This window comes from Zosterops lateralis (assembly GCF_965231275.1).
Source record: "Zosterops lateralis genome assembly, chromosome: 3".
NCBI classification, from domain to species: Eukaryota; Metazoa; Chordata; class Aves; order Passeriformes; family Zosteropidae; genus Zosterops; species Zosterops lateralis.
The window spans coordinates 14,736,786-14,756,058 of record NC_139764.1 but is presented as its reverse complement, the minus strand read 5'-3'; the positions used below and the strand labels follow the sequence as shown (position 1 = coordinate 14,756,058).

At 37.9% G+C, this 19,273-nt stretch overlaps 1 protein-coding gene across 2 annotated transcripts in view; it reads right to left on the bottom strand.

The window, feature by feature from the left end:
* Nucleotides 1-19,273, bottom strand: part of FBXO11 (F-box protein 11) — a 68,916-nt gene that overhangs the window by 27,891 nt on the left and 21,752 nt on the right. The window contains exons 2-4 of one of the 2 annotated variants that reach the window (XM_083856521.1): nt 7,023-7,150; nt 6,824-6,905; nt 1,013-1,157 (exon numbers count right to left, since the gene is read on the bottom strand). In XM_083856521.1, coding sequence (XP_083712647.1) covers nt 1,013-1,157; nt 6,824-6,905; nt 7,023-7,150 — 355 coding nt within the window. The remainder of the gene's footprint in view (nt 1-1,012; nt 1,158-6,823; nt 6,906-7,022; nt 7,151-19,273) is intronic. The other variant, XM_083856522.1, reaches the window with a different exon arrangement.

The window sequence follows — 19,273 nt, the reverse complement described above, 5'->3', positions numbered from 1 at the left end:
AGAAACTTAAGCAGTTACACTATTTGTGAATCAGACTGTGCATTAACTACAGCATTGCATTAACACTTACAAAAGCTAGTAGCACAAGTATAACAAAACCTAAGACCAAGCATGCCACCACCTCTTCCTCACCTTGCCAAAAAAAGACTGAAAAATGCATTGACTGCGAACAAGTGATGCACTGTTTTCCAAAGAAGAGTTCATCAGTGAACAAATTACAGTGGTTTAAAAAGAAGAAAACGGCACACAGCAGTTGGATTCTTTTCACTGGTGCCAGAATGCAAATAATTGCAGTGTCTGAGCCTGCTGATATTAAGCCCAGACTTACAGGATGCCACTGAATTACAGAAGTTGTAATTCATCTGACAAGGCATCCCCAAAGCTGTCTTTAGGACAGAAAAAAAGGGGCAGTTCTGCGATGTTATTTTATTATTTTTCTTTTAATCTTAATCTTTACTTTTAAAACAAAGCAGCTTAAGAACGATGTTGGTTTTTCTCTCATAAAAAATTACAAATTTAGTTCCCATTTCTTCAAACTCTCAATAGCCCAGGGGAAAGCAGACACATATGGGGGAAAACAGCCCAAGTATCCAACCATTAAACAAACAAAAATCAAACCAAACAAAAACCCCATTTAAGTAACACTAGACAAAGCTTGCACCTAAGCTGAAGAATGTTTTGTTCCTTCTGTGTGAATTAACACAACCCCCATAGTAGCCTAGAAAAGGTTAAAGGGAGAAGAAGGAATGGCAACTGAAGGAACTGAATTTTTTTTAAAACAGGCATTGTTTAACTAGTACCTACACTACTAGACAATCAAGTTTTACTTTTTAATACATATAATCAGATATTCACAATTAACAAATAATGTTTAACTAAACCAGACATAATAAAATAAAACTAGTTTTCTCTCAACTAATTGTAACCAGCATTTCAATTTTTCTATTGTACTGGCATCTTGAGCAGCACATCTAGTATTTCCCAAGATAATGAGGAATAGCTTTTCACTTACCACAAAATTGGATCATTAGCCAGCTCACTGAAGCGTTTACACACACAAGCTGCTCTACAGAGATCCTGCTCCAGCAGGTAGGAGAAGATCTTTAGAACCACTTCATCTGGCAACTTCTCCTGAAGATATTGTTCTGCAGGTGCTGCTATTAAACAGTAATCAATACAAGGTTATTGACACACTTAGTGACCTCAAATTCTGACTGCAAAAGATTCCCATTTAAAATGTCGATTATCTCAAGGTAGCCTTTTTTTAAAGCTTGTTCCTTCTAGAACCAAAGGCAAAAAATCCAGCAGAAGTTACAGACTTCAAGTCCTCTTTCCAATCTTCTTAGTTCACCTTTTCTATTGGAAGAATCATTCTGCAAACAAGTGCAGATGCTAAGCAGGCTACTGTGCATGCTCCAGAAATGCTGGCTTGTCACTACTATTAGCTTCATTGTGGTTCAATTAACCCACATTATCCATACAATAATAATAATAATGCAGTCCCAAAGCCAAAATGTCTGCAAATGTTTTCAAACACAAAAGAATTTAATCAGAAGTAGTCATTGTCTGGAAAAACTACTAGGAAGACTTCCTTGTTCTGCCACAATGAGCATATGAGGGAAAGAGAGACATCTGGGATGTAGGAAACCAACAGCCATCAATAACTCCCAAGTCTCCTCCTTCCACTTACTCCCATTTATGTTCTTCCTTTTAAAATGAAAAATCTAAACCAGAAGAAATATTAGTCTTGCCAGATGCATTTCTTCAGAGAGGCTGGAGAAAGTTGTATTCCCATGTCACTGTGTGGAGACAGGAGCCCTTTGTTAAACCCCTGCTCACGGTCACATGGACACTCCACACACAACAGTTCCTCTGGGAAAGCCCTGCCTGCAGTTCCTGTTCTCACCAGATTCTCCAGGGGCAGGAATCCTCAAAGCAGGCGAGTTCTGCTTGCAAAGGTCACTTGTTTGGCTAATGGCTTCAGGATCCTTTCTATGATCCTGAAGGCACAACCACACAGAGCTGCTACCAAAGTTTAGAGGATTTGTATGCAAGGCATTCAAAGTTTGTGCCTGCTAAATGCAGAGCACAATTACATCCATGTAATGGCCTTAACATTATTTTTTCTTAGAACATCTGAGCCTAAGGAGCAACAGGATTGACATTTTGGCTACTGCAAGAAGTCTACTGAAGTGACCTTACAAAACATGACCGACTAAATATGAGAGAATAACATTCAGAAAAATAGCCTCCATGTGAGACTTCACATATAAACAAAACAAACAAAATGCACCAGGATTTCCCTGGATAAGGCAGTACAGAGAAATGTGTTATTTCCAGCTGTAAGATGGCAAAAACAGGAACTGCAAGCACCAAACTGTGGCTTTTTTACCCCCTCTCAAACTGGGGTCTGCAGAGCACCAGAATTGTGACAGAAGACATTAGAGCTGTTTTTCCAGGGTGTCATGCTTACATCTCTGATCAGACCAGGTAGTAGAAATTCTGAAATATCCTGAGATTGCAGCACCTTCCCTGAACGTGTTCCTCGTTGTGCCATCATAGGAACGTCCCCTGAGTGATTCCAGAATACCAATTTCATCTCAGATGCCAGAGGGGTGTTTATGCAGCTGACAGCTGCTCACAGCAGTATCACAGTTTAGAGCCATAAACTACAGGTACACGCCACTTCATCCCAACAAAAACCTATGCTGTGCCAAAGTGGTAAGTACCATCATTCCACATGCTCACAGCTATTTGCTCCCACTGTATCCTACCCTGCTCCAGAACTCTTTTATGATCAGCTCCTTGCTGTAGTCCATTGCAAGCTACAGAATTGCTAGTATGGGACACAAGGAAAGAAACAGGAATGAATGCCCAGAAGTTGGCCAAGACAGTTCTCTTCTGCAACAGCATTATTAATGGCAGATTACAAAATTATTTTTATTCAAGGAAAAGACAAAACAAAACAAAGCCTTGTGAGCTAGGCTGAGGCCAGTAAGTTGGTAAAACTTATGAAATGCAAGTAGTTTGGAAAGGCCTTCTGCTCAAGAGATACTTGGGGAGCCTGAAGAGCTTAACAGCAGCCTGTAAGGGGAACATGGCTGGGCATCACCAAAAAATGTTACATGCACTATCAATGCTGCTCTTTAAAAAGGTCTTTTTCCACTAGAGATATAAAGGGTCCTCCCTGTGTCAAACAGGCAGAAACAGTTCCTTCTACAGTCCTAATTACTCTTGAAATGCATCACAGGATAATTGGACATTGCTTTTGAATTAATCTTTTTCTGGTAGCTTTCCAGTTAGATGTAGTCTTCTACTGTCTTACTGAAAGCCAAAATGTTATACTGCAGATGCAAAATAGTAAATCCTCCCAAGTTTTCCATGACCTGTCTTCTCCTTTTAACACACAAATCCCTGAGGCATATAATTTAAGCAGTTACAAACAACCTGCCGGGTTTTTTTTCTTCCTTTATCTATGTTAGGACCTTGAATTTTTTTTATTGAATACGGAAGCTCACTAATATAGTGCCTTCCCAGTGCTTCAAAGTTCATACTGCTGTTTTTCTCCCTAGGCTCGATTTCAAAATTAAAATTGAAATCCAGATGTGTTCCCTTACTGCAGGGGACAAGGACCGACTTTGAGAAAGAGTCAAAACACTCAAAATAAAAATTATAATAAAAAATTAAAAGTTTCAATTAACCTTCTTGCCCCTGCAATTTTTCAGGTTGCATTGGAAACTTAGGCACTACTTTGAAAATGAAGATGATTTTACAGGTGTTTGCTATCTTCACTCAGCTTTATTCAAAATCCTGTAGAAGTGAGCAATTTAATTTAAATTGCCCTTCTGCTCAATTAAGCAGGGGTTGATTTAAGATTTCTCCACCTCAAATCACTGATACAGTGATTACCAGGTGAAATTCTCCAGTATAATTTGAAAAAGCTAATTTGCTTCTTAATGTGAAGACTTCTCTCTATCCGAGAGAGACCTACATTCTTTTGTTCTATAAATCCACACTTCACATCGTGGATATCGTTTAGTAATGTGTCAAAACAAGGATGCAATCAATGTGTTCTTCCTCTCAGTTTACAAAAATGAGCCAAAACAGTTTTAAAAGGCTTGTCTGGCCACCAAATCAGAAGCATTTAGATGCTCCTACTCCTGATAGTCCCATGCCTATTGTTGAAGTGAAGGTAATGTACAAAATACATACTCATATTAAAGAAACTCAACCAGTTTTTCAAATAAGTGTCAAAACCAGATAAGAATAAAAATAAAAATGAAGAGCGAGAGGTCATCACCAATCTTTATCTTTGCCCTATTGTAAGTTGACAGTTAAACTATTCATAATTTAGTAAGCGTTAACATACTGCATATCTGAAAGTTAGAAACACTAGTTAGCAAGTTATGTCATTTAGTTTCCACAGGATATGCATGAAGCTAATTCAGTTTCAGTTTTGATCATTTAGCTGATAGGGACTTGCAAAGTAATATCAAGACAAAGAGCAGGGAAAGCTGCCTGAAAGTGAATTCCCTTCTTCGTACAAAGACCAAGAATGCCATCCCAAGAATACAAAACTGTAAATTACGTCTTATATGGTTGCCTTTTTTGTCCATTTTAGTGGAGAAGATGGAGACAAATAGCTCTTTCTCCATAAAGACATACTTAGTAAAAAATCTTTTCTTGTTAAGAAGCAGAAATATGTCAAAAACATGGCATGTATTGTTCTTGGGAAAGTATCAACAGAAAAAGAAAAAAAAAAAAACAAAACAAAACAAAAAAACAATTTAAAAAGTCAGTAAGTTCTGTAAACTTATGCTTGTTCCTACTGTACAGAACAATCAGTGAGTGAGCCAGTAACCTCAAGTCTCAGTGTGTACTGCAAATCCATAGCTCAGTGAAAAGAGAAATTTAAAATAGCAACACTCTCAGCAGAACTAACTCTGAAATCTGAATTAAAATACACATTTTTCCAACTCCTGGCTCCACTCCAGTCAGAAACTCTAGTTGACTGGCATTTCTCCTTTCAACCCTGTTCAGTTTTCCTCCACTCAGTTTATACAACAAGGAATGGTTTTGCACCAAGAATTTTTCCTGTACTTCTAGTTCCATGCCTTCACTTCATCCACAGTTCTAAAATAAACACCTGTACAGCCCAGATGACAATACACAGTCACCACTCATGACAATCCAAAAAGTCTCACACTCACAACTCAGTTACAACAGCTATCATTACCTATGCCAACAAATAATGTGAGGTGAAGGGGACTGTGTGGTGAGATAAATTTCACCAGAATCAATATTCCTACTAATTTAAAGGAATATCTTAGAAACTCAACAGGGAGAATAAAAAATAACCATCACCCATATTGGGAAAGAGATTAATAGAAAAGGCTTTGAGGAGGGCACTCCTTTCTTACGTTGCAACTGGTTTGAACACAGTCTTTAAAGTAAAATTGTAAAATCACTGTTCACAATTCCTCTGTTAATTCCATGCTGGAGAAGTTTCCACAATCCCTGTACTTAGCCCACATGAGCTCATGGATCTAACAAATGGAATACGCAGTGAAAGTATGGAGAATTCCTCTGGAAATCAGCGTCATTCACCTTGGAAAGTTACAGACTTTTACTGAAGAAAGGAGGAGAGTAAAAGCACCATGACAAACACAGCAAAAAAGTGAATGAAACAGAAGAAAAACTAAGAACTGTCAAGACAAACAGTCTGTGACAAGACAAGTCTGCACAAGGCTCCAAAGAGCCAATCAGGAAATGAATCAATGCAAAATGACACAGGTTTATGTCCAATTGGTTTTGGCTACTTCAACAACATAAACCTGAAGTTAAATGGTTCTTAAACAGCTGCTGAAATGAAGAGTTGATCAAAGAGGGGGAGAATAAAACAAAGGAGGGGTAAGACAGAGCACTAAAAAGACAAAAACTATGCTATGGAGAAAATGAGAAGCCAGAAAGAGTAGACCTCAACAGAAGCAATGAAAACAGACCCAAAGCCTTGTGCCAGCTGCTCAGTTTTAATTCACAATATTAAGGGGGATGTGGACTAAAAAAGACAGAAGCAAGAAAAGCAGGAGAAACCACATTAATGGGAGCTGGCAAGCGTTGGTGTTGATTTTCCAGGCAAAAGTGACAGCAGATCTCCTGGAACTGAAGAGTGTGTCAGGAGACTAAAAAGAATAGAAGCAGAGAGATTGAAAATCTACACAGAAAACAGAATGAGCAGGGGGTGTGTGCCTGTATAGACCTATAAAGTGTGCGCACACAAATAAAATACACACAATACAGTTACATACACAGGTACTGCATGTGTGTTTATTATACAATGTACATTTACTGCAGATGTGTGCAAAAATCTACGGACATTATGTATGCACGTATCTGGTTTTTTATTTACAAGCATACCAAGTCTTCCCCTCTCTCCACAATGAAGTGCTGTGATGACATACCCAAACTATCCCTAAAAATGCAACTGAACAATGCCATCAATATGAGAAATGGTAATAAAGCACTGCAGTATTACTGCTCCTAACAGTAGCTTAGATACAACTACAAGGCACTATGAGAATAAAAAACAACCAAAACACGCCTGCAGTAAAGCAGACAGAACAAAGGATCAAATCCCAAAAATTCTGATTAAAATCATGCTACCAAATTTTAACTTCAGAACAAGCTTGTAGTTTTGTTTTGGCATTTTCCCCTACTACTGTTTCTTAGCTGGAGAACACAAAAAAACAGTTTGAGGACAATGTTTGTCATTAAAATGTCTCTACTCCTTTTCCCTCCCCGTTTTTTGTACACAAGTTATTACCTGATAAATCCTGGGATTTCCCAGATACTCTAGCACGTTTTGCTCGGTGACCAAAGTTTTCAGTAGCTGAAGTAGAGGCACCCTTTAATGAAATAAATAAGAATTAGTTCAGTCATTAGATAACTTAAGAAAAATACTAACTAGTTTCATATTCTTGAAACAGTAAAATTTCCTTTACAATTAAAACCAAAGAAGTTACCTCCATACTGCTCTTTGTAGGGCAAGCTGTTCTTTTAGGTAGAAGAGTTTTTCTGCGAAGTTGGTATGGGCTGTTTTGTGCACCAGGACCTGATTCTTCTGCAACCATATCTGCAGGTACATCATCATCTGCAAACAAAAAAAGAAATTAGATAATTGGAATTGTAGCTTTGCTTTATACCAGGAAAGTACTACAGAAATTTTCAGGTAAGTACATAGTCAGAAGGGTGCGGAGGAAGTGCTAGAGAACAGAAAACTTCTAGTAAAAAAAAAAAAGTCAGAATATCACAGCATATGAATCTTCTAAGTTCCTTCATCCTACTTTCTCCATACATACACAGCAGCCATACCAAAAGCAGCTTAAGAAAAACCAAACAATCAAAATCCTTGGCTTTTGGTTTCTCTGCAAGCATTTAATTCACTACGCTAATTCAATCACCTCATTACTTCAATTTTTTTTACCTAACACTATCAGCAGAACGAGGAACACTGAAGTGTCAATTATTAACTAAATGTTATCAAGAAATCCTTTAGTAAACACAGCACTTAGTATGAAACTCAAGACTGAGTTTTCCTCAAACATTTTGGGAACAGCTCAGGCCAGCACACAAAACCTTCTATAAAATGGAGGTAGGTTTAAATACATATACTCTGTTCATCTAAATTACATTCTAAAAAGTAAGAGCATATTTTCTCCCTGCCCTTTAAGAAAGAAGTACAGAAAGTGTCATGAGTATAATTTTAAAGGTTTTGATTCATTAGTTTCAATTTTCCCTGTTCTTATATTTATGGAATATACTTGAAATAAGCAAGAAATAATTATTCATCACTGCACACTCTATAACTAACATTACATTATCAAGTTGCAAGAATTTTAAAAAGGCCAGAACAAAAAGTATCTAGAAAATAAACTAAAACCAACTCCACTTAAGAAAAAAGTATACCTTCTGCAGATGCTTAACCGTGAGAAAATGATTTTGCATTGCCTTTTCCTTCTTAAACTGGGCAAAATGTGATGTGAAAATAATAGCTATAAAAACAATGCCACAGAGCCAGCAGTTTTTCTGAATAGATTCGGTTGAAGAGACTAACGTAAAAAAATTTAGAAAAATAAAAAAATAAAAACCACAAAAAAGAACCCAGTATGCCACCAATAAAAGTCCCCTATTCTTCCAGTACTACAGTAGTCTGTTTAAAACACAAAGCAATGCAATTCTTAAGTGATTCACTCTCATTTCAAAATCTTAATCTCATGATTTTCCTAAGAGTTTCTGGTCTGAGGTTTTTTGACATGTTACAAAACATTGTGCTTATCTTGGATTATACATACCATGCAGCCTGAGCTGCTGCATCAGTGAAAAAAAAAAAAAAAACAACAAAACCCCAAACTATTTTTCCCCTTCTTTAGCAGATAAATGGCAACCTTGCCATGTACCATTAGAGATCACAACCCTGCCACAACACCCAAACAGAGGACAGAAGCCGGTGTGAAGATGAAGGTCACTGTTGATGTGCACACCTTCACACAGGCTCCTCAGAGCAACAGAGGAGAGCTTCACCAGCCCATTAATCCACCTGAAAATTAACCTGCAAGTACCTCCATGATCAGCCTTCAGCCAGTCTTCCCCTATGACTGGGAAGAACACCAACAGCACAGGTTTTTAAGGACAGAAGTGAACTGTGAAATTTCTATCAAGACCCACCACTTTTTACAATAGAGCCACCTCTGAAACTTGAGCTGGAAGCTGGCTCACACTCCCTGTCTGCTGTTTCCCAGGCACACCTCACATCTGACCACTTCGCTACCTGGGAATGGTTAAGTATTTATGAATTATGTAAAAAGTCTAAAGGACATTGATAGGTGAACTGTAGTGAATTTTCCTGCGGCCCAGCGTGGGGATCGCTGCCTGTGGAAGGTCAGTGCACACCCATGGTTCAGCCACTTGGTTTTTTACCCATTTCTTTGTGTCTCTGATCAAAAACACCCTCCTGATTTAACAAGGTAGGCAGAAGAGAGAAGCTGCTACAGGAGAGCTCCCAGCCTTCCCTGGCACACCAGAGCAGAACAGCAGCCGTGGGTGTGAAGCAGGCCCTGCCAGGAGGAATTCAGGCACCACCAGCAGCCCCAAGACTTCTCACAGCAAAACACCCAAACGTACCCAGACGCTGCAGCGGGGATAGGTTTTGCAGCCCTTGTTTCTATTTTAGATTTGATACAGTAACTATGATTACTGTAGCTAATATTCCCCAGAAGCTACCTGGGGACTTGGAGCATGGTGTCTCAAGCCCTGCACGCTTCCCTATTTTGCATTGAAGACACAGGATGACTGTCAGAACAGCTGGGTTTCTCCCTTGTTCTGGATGGTCAGTATAACAGTTCAAAATTGCCACATGAAACACAGCAACAGCATAATAAGCAAAGATAACGGGGAAAAAAAATAGAAAGCAAAGAGAATTTTGATCTCTCAGTAGGTGATGGAAAGGGCACAGATAAAGCCCAATCAGGTCTTCAGAAGAACTCCCACAGAGGCCACAAAGCACAGAACATATTACTGCTGGAAAGAGACAGTAGAAGCCCTTGGGGTAAAATGGAAGGAAAGGTCAGTCTGGCTGAAACACTGAAGGACTGGCTAAGCAGAAGAGAAATACATTCATTTTCTTGCAGTGTGTTTAGGAAAATGGCAGGAGTCCCACTAAAGGATTGCTTTTCTAGCACAGATGACATTAAGGGATGTGCACACACTCACAGCAGGTATCAGAAGAATTTAAATCTTCCCTTTTTGATCTGAACACCAAGGAAGACAAGGGAAGGACACCGTGATGTCTTTCACCAGCAGTTTTTGCCACACTTATGAGGGGCTTCTGCACAGCTTTCTGCCACTTCAGGAATAACAACTGATCCTGTTTTTCCAGATGCAGCCTGTGCAGTTACTGCCAAGTGAAACAGTACCAGGAAACCTGAAGGTCCTGAGTGATCTCTTAGAGCAGGAGCCTTGGTACTTGGTTTTAGCCTTCCAGATGCTCCCAGCAAGCCCCAAACAGACTAAAGCAGCTACACTGGGAGCCTTCAGAGAGATGCTGCTCACAAAGTCATACTTCCTCAACACTGCACATTGCCCTTCTCTGAGCAAACAGTCTGAAAATAGACTCCAAGAGCTCTATTTTGAAAATCCTTCCCAAAAAATCATTTCAATGTAACACCTGCTTTAGAGCAGAAATATCTGTTTTAAAAGACAGAAGTTCAATGCCTCCAAAATATTTTGAAAAACCCTATTTTAAAGTGTAACAGTATCAGGCAGTAACATACATAAAAAGCATTATAATCACATTTGTTGATGATAGAAGCATAAAAGTCAATAAACAAATTTGGAAGAGAGTGTGTGTAATATTAATATCATCATACAAACACCTGCTGAAATGACTGCCAGATGCTGTCACAATTTTAACCAAGTCAATATGTTTGCAGTTTTTAAGAGATTAAATTAAGCTGAGTCTGCTCTCAAATAAAAATATTTACCTGAATATTTTAGACTAATTATATCATATAGTAAGATAAAATAATTTCAAATAAAGTCATATTTACTGAATTTTGTGACTCTGACAGGTCAAAGCCTAAATTTAAATTAAGAATTATCTCATCTAATAGTTCAAAATTACTCATGAACCTGAATAGTAACACTATAAGCTTTAAGACCCACAAAAGACCAAAAAGGACAAATACTCCCAGGACGAAAGAAGAAGAAAAATCTGCCATTCTGGCAACTGTTGTCAAGAGTGCTTTGTATTTCCACAGATGCTGTGGAAGTGAGTATATTAAAATAAAGAAAAAATAAAATTATACAATTTACTTCTTTTGTTTCATGAAGATGTAAGTTACAGAGAAGTGACAAAGCGTTGCCAAGAGCTATTTACTAAAAAGTAGACACATCCAGGTCACTTCTAGAGAAAATTTATCATGTCCACAATATCTTTTCCGAAACACGTGCACATGGTTTCATTTCTACCTTCTATGCATTCAGATAATATTTCCAAAAAGCATCATAAATATAAATGACAGCTGTAAGGGCCTGACAGCCTGGGAGATGACAGCCCCAGCTACTTGATCAGATCCACTTCTGGACTAGGTCAGAACTCCAGCAGAGAAGAGAGGATGACACAAGTTTAAGGGAGTAGAGAAGAAGGTATCCTCAACAGAGCTAACAATGAAGGCAAGTAACTTACAGAACAGACATATAAGGCAGTTCTGTGTTTGCACTTACAGCAATGTCTCTGCAACAAACTGCTGACCCAAGAAACAAGCAGAACACACCCACCCACCTTTTTTCTTTAAGGAGCAAGTCTCTGGGAGTGAGCTGTTAAATAAATGCATTTATCAGTAATGCGACTGACACTCATCCTGTGTCCTTGAAAACATTCCCAACAAGTGGCTGACACCTGAAAGCAGATACAGTACCAAAACACGAAAGATACTGAATACAGAATTTGCACATACTACTCTGTATCTCAGGGCAAAGGTTTCTCACACCAGCAGAGCTTACCCCTTGATTCCAGACAGCATATAAGGATTAGTTTAAATTATGGATGCCTTAAGGTTGCTTTTGAAATGAAGACCATTTTCTTTTGAGAGCTATCTGAGGACCTCTCTGAAGAGAAAAAACACTAGCTAGGAATACCACAACCAAAAAAAGCACCCCCCAGAAACCCTCACCCAAAGCAAACAAACCCCCTACAAAACCGAGAAAGATGACACACAAAGTTCACAGAGCTCAGATACAACATGTCCTAAAGGTAGGAGTATGGTAGTGGTCCTTTACAGTCAAATTCCACTTCACTACAGTGGACTTGCAAAACAAAACAAAAAAAAAGGTCCACAAGAAACAGGAGGTATGTATACAGCTACTCCATTTTATGTTGAATGTTAAATACATGGTATTTAAATAAGTAGCTGAAAACTCATTTGCTACTAACACTGGACTTCAATAAATACTGTTATATACTTTTTAATTATTACAGAAAGAAATCCTGTAGTATTTTTCAAGCATTACTAAGAGCAGCTCAGCTCCCAGCAAGGTAAAATCTAAAAGGTACTATTTTGTGTAAGGTTCTGATGGCACTGGTCAATGAGAAGGATTAACCTCCCACTGGAGACAAAGGAAGAGACCCCACGAGAGAGATTCTGAGTCACAACTGCTACTCACAGTAGCAGGTTCTCAGATTGGAAAGGGGACAGACCTAACATTAAAAATGCATGCTTTCTTAAAGACTACAGAAAGATCAGACTTCCTGAACGCCATATGGAATAAAGAGATTCTGCCTTCTGGGAAGCAACAACCAGACACAATAACCATTACTGACTACCAGAATATTTTAAATACACATACAATTTCTTACTGACAATAAACCAAAGATATACAACAATATGCAAAGGACACTGTAGCTTGTAACAGTTTATAAAATAAACAGCAATTGTGTGGAATACTTTAAAATTTTCCTGTATGAAATTTATTTCTTAAATTCAAAGAGGGGGAAAATTATGCTTAAAGTATAAGTCACAGTACTTGTATAGAGCAAAATTAAGAAAAGAAACACACACACCACACCACCTTTCACCCAAAGAATTAAACAGTACCTTTTTTGCATTTACATTTTAATCTTTAAACATCAATACCCAAATAAGACATCTTATTACTCTCTCTGGAAATAGGTTGTGAAGTCATGATGGCCTAAAAAGACTAAGAATAGATCAGACGTTCAAACTCTGTGTTTATCCAGAAACTCATGTTAATTTTACAACATATTTAGAAGTATTTTCTACAAGAAGAAAGTACTCCTAGCTACACAGAGTTTTTTAAAGCTGAGATTATTTCTTAGTGTTACTCTCAGATAAAAGTTAATTTCCATGAGATCATAAGAACCTCATCTTTTCTCCTTCTCAGCAGACTGCAAAGCCACTACAACAATCTTCACAGAGGTCAGTCAAACCAGAGACACAACATTCCCTCAAAGGTCTGCTGGCTCAGCTGGCACCCCCAGAATGCTGCACAGGAAAACATGGCTTACACAGCAAGGCAAAAACTTAACTTCTTAGAGCTGCCACACAACAGACAAATAGAAAAGGAGACAACTGGGAAAGATACGCTGGCTGCAAGCCCAAAACTTGTCCTCATCTATATTTCTTAAAAAATTATCAACAGTCACAAATAGCTATTCACATCTTTACACTTTATTCCCTAGGGAGCTCACAGTCCAAAACCACCTAGAACAAAAAAACATGTGTTAACACCAGTTAAAAAACCCCCCAGCTACTATGAAGAATATATTCCTTTTCAGAAGCCAGAATTAAAAAGTGATAAGGATTTGATGAAAAATTCTGGTTTCTTTCCACAACCATGCCCCCAAAAGAGATATTTAACATCAGGTTAAAGACTAAATTTCTAAAAAAAAATCATTAACATGCACATTGTTATTAGACATAGAGAATAATTGTGCAAGTACCTGCATACTTGAGCTACTTGTTAAATAACTCATTTTAGAGAGGGACAATTAAGATCTAGCAGCTCTAACGATCAGCACGTAGAACTGATAAACTGGAATTAGAAGATGGAATTTATTTTCTGGTATTTTTTTTTAAATCAGATTGCTTTCCCAAACTGATGATACCTGTATTATAGCACCATCTGTAACATTTAGCAAAGAAATAAACAACTCTCCAGGTGGCTGTATGCAAGTATTAAGGGAACTTCCCTCCCTGCTTAATAGGCAGCTTGACTCCTGCTCTGACAAGCTTTCATTGAGAAGGGACAAGGAACCCTTTTTGGGTGCATTCCTCATTAAGAAAGCAAGACTTTCAAAGCCGTGGCCTTGCTGCATGGGTCCTTGATGCTACAGTGAAAAAGCTGACCAAGTATTTTTTAAGGTTCAGAAATACAGTGCTAAGAGCCTTTCATTGTTACATTTCTGAATGATGCTAAATAAAATAGACTATTACTACAGGCTGATGTTTTTCTTTGCTATTGTGACTAGTACACTCAAGATTCCAAAAAGGACCAATTAAAATTTCTACCTGGCCATATCGCTTCATTTGTTAGGGCAGTCAGATTGCCAGTCTCAAAGGTCATCTCCCTCTCTGGCTGAAATCTCATTAGAAATGAGAAAGCAACTTTAATCTCATTAGAGAAGCAGAGCCAGTGAGAACAATAAAAAACCACTGAAATAGGTTCAAGTATTGCCATTTTATTCTCACCAGAAAGATATTTCTGATCAATCCTCATTCTCCAAGTTCAGGCAGTACTTCAAGGCGCCTGAACAAAGAGGTGAGAATGGAAACCTTGTTGGCCACACCCTTAGGGCCTACAAAAAATTCCAAAATCCATTTTACCAGGAAGTTAAGTGTGTCTCAGACAGGAAGGAATTATATTCTCCAACAGCAACACCAAAGTCACCAGAACACGTAAACAGAGGAATTGTGGAACCAGCCACTGCTACTTAAAAAAAAAAAACCAAACCAAAACAACAACCTCCAACAAAACACACCCCAGCAGACACAACCCCCACCAAAACCACCAACCAATCAAATAAACAAACCATCAAAAAAAAAAAAAAAAAAAAAAAAAAAAAAAAAAAAAAAAAAATTAAACCCAGAGAACTCCCTTTCATGAAAATGATGCCAGTTAAATGGCTGGACATTACCAAGATGAACACCTTCCTCCAAAACTCAGGGAGAAAAATGTTCTAACTAGCATATGTAAAATTAATATGAGATATTTATTTGTGAGGACAGATTATTTCTAATAAGCAGAGAGTAGCTGAACTATGAAGTAGAAACCTTACCTTCTTTAATTAGACTAAGTCTGGATATTTTTGATACCAATAACTCCAGAAAAATAATTACAAGTTTGTGACTTCCTCTTTGTATTAACTCCTGGCAGCAATTATTTTCAGCCTCACCTCCTTTAGCATTGCTGAACTGAAGAAGGAGCAGGACACTACTCATTTCTTTTCTAGCTGAGTTTCTGATACCTTTGAAAAAATTTGGGGCAAACCCACAGTCTAGGAATGAGTAAATTCAATGAGAATGCAGAGATTTCACTTAACGCATCCACAACTTACACTAAAGTTTTCTACGGTCCATAACTGATCCATTCACAGAAATTTTCTGTGATCCATGAAAAGCCAAGAGAAACATGGCTCCTCTTGAAAGTGCAATAAAACAATTCACAAGTCGCTTTATGAATTAACACTATTGCAGCTATTCAAGCATAACCCCTGTGAAACACCATCTCAGGGCACAATCATTTCACCCAATTTTCAGGAAATGAAAGCCTCCCACAGTTTTCACCGTCATGAGCCACATCTGCAGAATACTGTTGTAAAACAGGCAGAAAAAACCCCCTTATCTCCTGCTACTGAGCGTAGCAGCAGATTTGGAGATACTTGCCATGCAGAGCCATCTGCCTTCCGTGGACTCTCCATCAGAAGTGACTGACATCTATCAATACATTGGCCCAGCTGAAACCTCATTATGTCAAAGAGCAGTTTTGATGAACCTTAGGAAATTCCTGGTTTAGTGCTTCAGAATTAAAAGAGCTTCTGAAATGCCTGGCATGACAAGGAAAGGCAGTCATGGATACGTCTTGCAGTGGCAAAAAGGCTAAGGAAAAAACAAACCAAGATGAAAGGCCAGACAGTTCTTTTTGTGTGCTGGGTTTCAAGGGATAAGTCAATATGATTTCCTCAAAGTAGCAAGAGGAAGAAAACTATATTAATAATACTTAACAGCTCACTGGATTTGGCTGTCTTTCTTCCCTACTGTACCAAGCAAAGTTTCCAAGCTGACAATTAGTCTAGGAAGAAACAGAGAAACACCAACAGTCCAGAGGAAAACATACAGCCCTTGTAACCTTGACAGATAGCTGGGAGAAAAAACACACCTTGTGCTAACACTCTGCACAATTTTGGATGTTCAAGAGCATGTCTCTAGAAAAAGACAACTGTGCAAATGCAAAACAAAAGAAATATTAATCCTGCTACCTTTTTTTTTTTTGCTATTTCCCCTTACTATTACACTGATATTAAACAAGCACACTGCTTTCTCCTGCTGCCCCAGTACTACAATCAGCACTTACACAGAATTTCAAATGTTACAGTGAAATGAAAAAAAAACCCAAACAAAACCCAAAGAAAGTCCAGCACATATACAGCCCCCCGCCCCCCCCAAAGAAACTAAAATATCACTGTAAGAACACCATAACTATCAACAGGATCTGGAAAAATAAATACATTAGACTGGAGAGGAAAAAATTTTAAAACTCAGTAGTTCCTGCCAAATTCTTGCTCTTTTATTCACCAAAGAGACCCCTTGTTATAAGACAGTTATTTTTAACCTTTAATAAAAATAATATATGTGCATTGTTATGCCAGAAACATGCACACATGAAAAAAAGGAAAGCAAGCCTTTTCTGTCCTTGAATTAGTCAAAAATACGTTGTATTTAACATATGTCGTAGTAAGGCTGAACTTTACAAGCCTAACTGTGGCAAGGTTCACACACAGTCACTCACCTGATCCTTACTCTGAAAACTCCAGTGACTGTTCCTAGCACTCTAGTCCTTAAATTATCAACTCCAAGGTGCCTGTCCATAGCAGGAAGGCACAGTTCTGTTTAGCTTCAGGGAAATGTCTGAGAAAACAACGTGTGGAACCATAGAAGGTGCCAAGTATCGTCGGGGTGCAGGAGGGAAACACTTATTTGCCAGCATATATGTAATTAAGGCGGGTTAAGAAATCTGTCATCAAACTATAAAGCACCACTGCAGCAGTCAACATCTGATTCAAAACTACATTTGTTAAGAGCTACAGTAAAAATAAAAAACTGCTGACAACACCAAATATTGCAGGACTAAGGGCCTACCTAAACACAAGCTGCTTTGAGAAAAAGTAAATCCTACACAGAGAACAACTATCATTGTTTAAACCTGCTCTGGGAGATAAAGGCTAAACAGCTTTTTTACCAAGTTTTACGACACTAATACATCATTTAAATATAAATTTGAAGAACAGGATCATCTGTTTTCCACTGCCAACATGTGTTGAAAATCAAACATGAGGAAAGCAGTATTATATGTTCAAGGAAATTGCAGCACAGGGAGGACATTCTGTTCTTCCTTAGTCTTGCCCTGTAGACTAAGGCTCTCCTGAACACCCCAACTCAGAAGCTACTGCTCTTGGAAATATGGAGAGGAAAACAATAATAAAGTTACATCCTGATTTTATTAGAAAACCAAATAGCGTAGTTTTGATATATTAATCAAGTTTTTACCATTGTTTTTGTTTTCTCTGCCTTTAAATAGAACTTTTTTAAACCAGGTTTATTTTTACAGACAGACACTTCTTTTTTCAAACCTAAACACTGTGTGAGTTCTGTAAACATTAAGTTATCCAGCCCGTTCCACAGCACTGCTTAACCAACCACCCCACAGCACTCAGCTGGTTTTAACTTTCCTGTTTTCAACTGCAAGGAAAACAGGCTGTCAGATTCTGACTGATGATGTATCTTTGCCATTAAAGCAGCATCATGCATGAAATGCTGCATCAATGAACTTCTAAAAGCTTTTTTTAAGTAGCTATTAAATTTCCATTAGTATTTTCTATTAACACTGTCATTTCACATCGTGAGGAGCTGTTAGATATATATATATGTATATACATGGATTTATGTATATATCTCTAACAGCTGCATATATGTGCATTAGAACTTCAGAAACATGTTCTTAATGAATAACACAACTGATTTTCATACGGAACTCTGCTTTTGGTAAAACTTCAGAGACTAAAACACCAACAACTGTCAAGGTGTGTGGGTGGTGGTGGAGGGCAAAAATCTGTGTATTTGGCTGTTAATTATGTCGTTTGGTAATTAATTACACTAACTGCAGATACATTTGTCCTGATAAATTCTGAAGTTAAATGTAATGGCTGTACAATTTCAGAGTTTCCAGAATAGAGTTTTGCAGTGAACACTCTCAAGTTGAAAACCACAGATGATGCCCTGTATCTGATGAACTATTTTCAGCTACTGACAATTTCATTTAAAAATAAATCTAGCTTCTTTTCTTAGTATCTCTCAACTGTTTTTCTTACAGTCACAATTTGACTAAAGCTCTCTAACTAAACAATATGGAAATGCCCATTTAAAAAAAAAAAAAAAAACCTTATAGATTCCTCCTTGCCAAAAGAAGTAGACGCTTATTATTTCCATTTCAAATTTATTCTTAGCAACATTAAGAGGAAATAAAGTTCAAGCAGGCAGAGTAAGCTTGGTTACCTGAGAGCAAGCATAAGTCACAAAATGGAAAGACACTACTGATTTTTTCAGTTTTGTCAAAATTGTCCAGAAATACTGAAAATTTTCAATATGGTTGGTTTTTCTTCTTCCACAGTCTGCCTAGTCTTTTCTTATACCTACAGCAGAATCCTGAACTTTTCATTTTTTAAACAAGTCCTCCTTCTCATGCACCTGAACTCCCATGTTTAGTTTCACAAATTCTGGATATTCACTCATTTTAAGACTAGACAGAAGAGGGGTTTTGCCATTTATTCTGTTTCCATTTTGAAAGTCAGAGCCATCACACTTCCTAGAAATTTGTCATGTAGTAGTATGGTAAATTTCTATTTAAAAAGTATTTTCAAATCATGTGCATTAACTGTAAAAGCTGTTTGAACACATGCAGCAAAAAGCAATAGGGAAACAGTATGGTTGAAGAAGAGCCCAGTAACAGCCCCTTCCATCCAGACTCTCAAAGCCCTTCACTGCAGACAGTAATCTGTGTTGTGAGTCATTGAAGGACAGAATGAAAAAGCCATCAAACAATAAACCCTATGCTAAAGGGCCACAAGGACCTAAGGAGGTTTAAAGAGGAATGTTCTTTCTCACTATACCAAAATATCAAAGACGATCTGTAAGCTGTACATTAGGATGGTCAGTTTTCTCCTTTCATGTATGCACAGTTGTGTCATTATCCACTGACCTCAGGTGTTTTCTCTAGGATATCTACACCAAGCAGTGTATTTACACACCAGGACACTTTGGAGAGTCAGTGTACAAAACATGCAGAAAAAAAGGGAATCAAACTCCTTCTCTAGTTATTTTTACCTACATTTGCCATGGCTTTTTTCCAAAGAAAGGTTTAAAAAAATTGAAAGACTGATTAGAAAGTATTCAAAGATGTCAAGATGTGGTGGGATAACATCTGT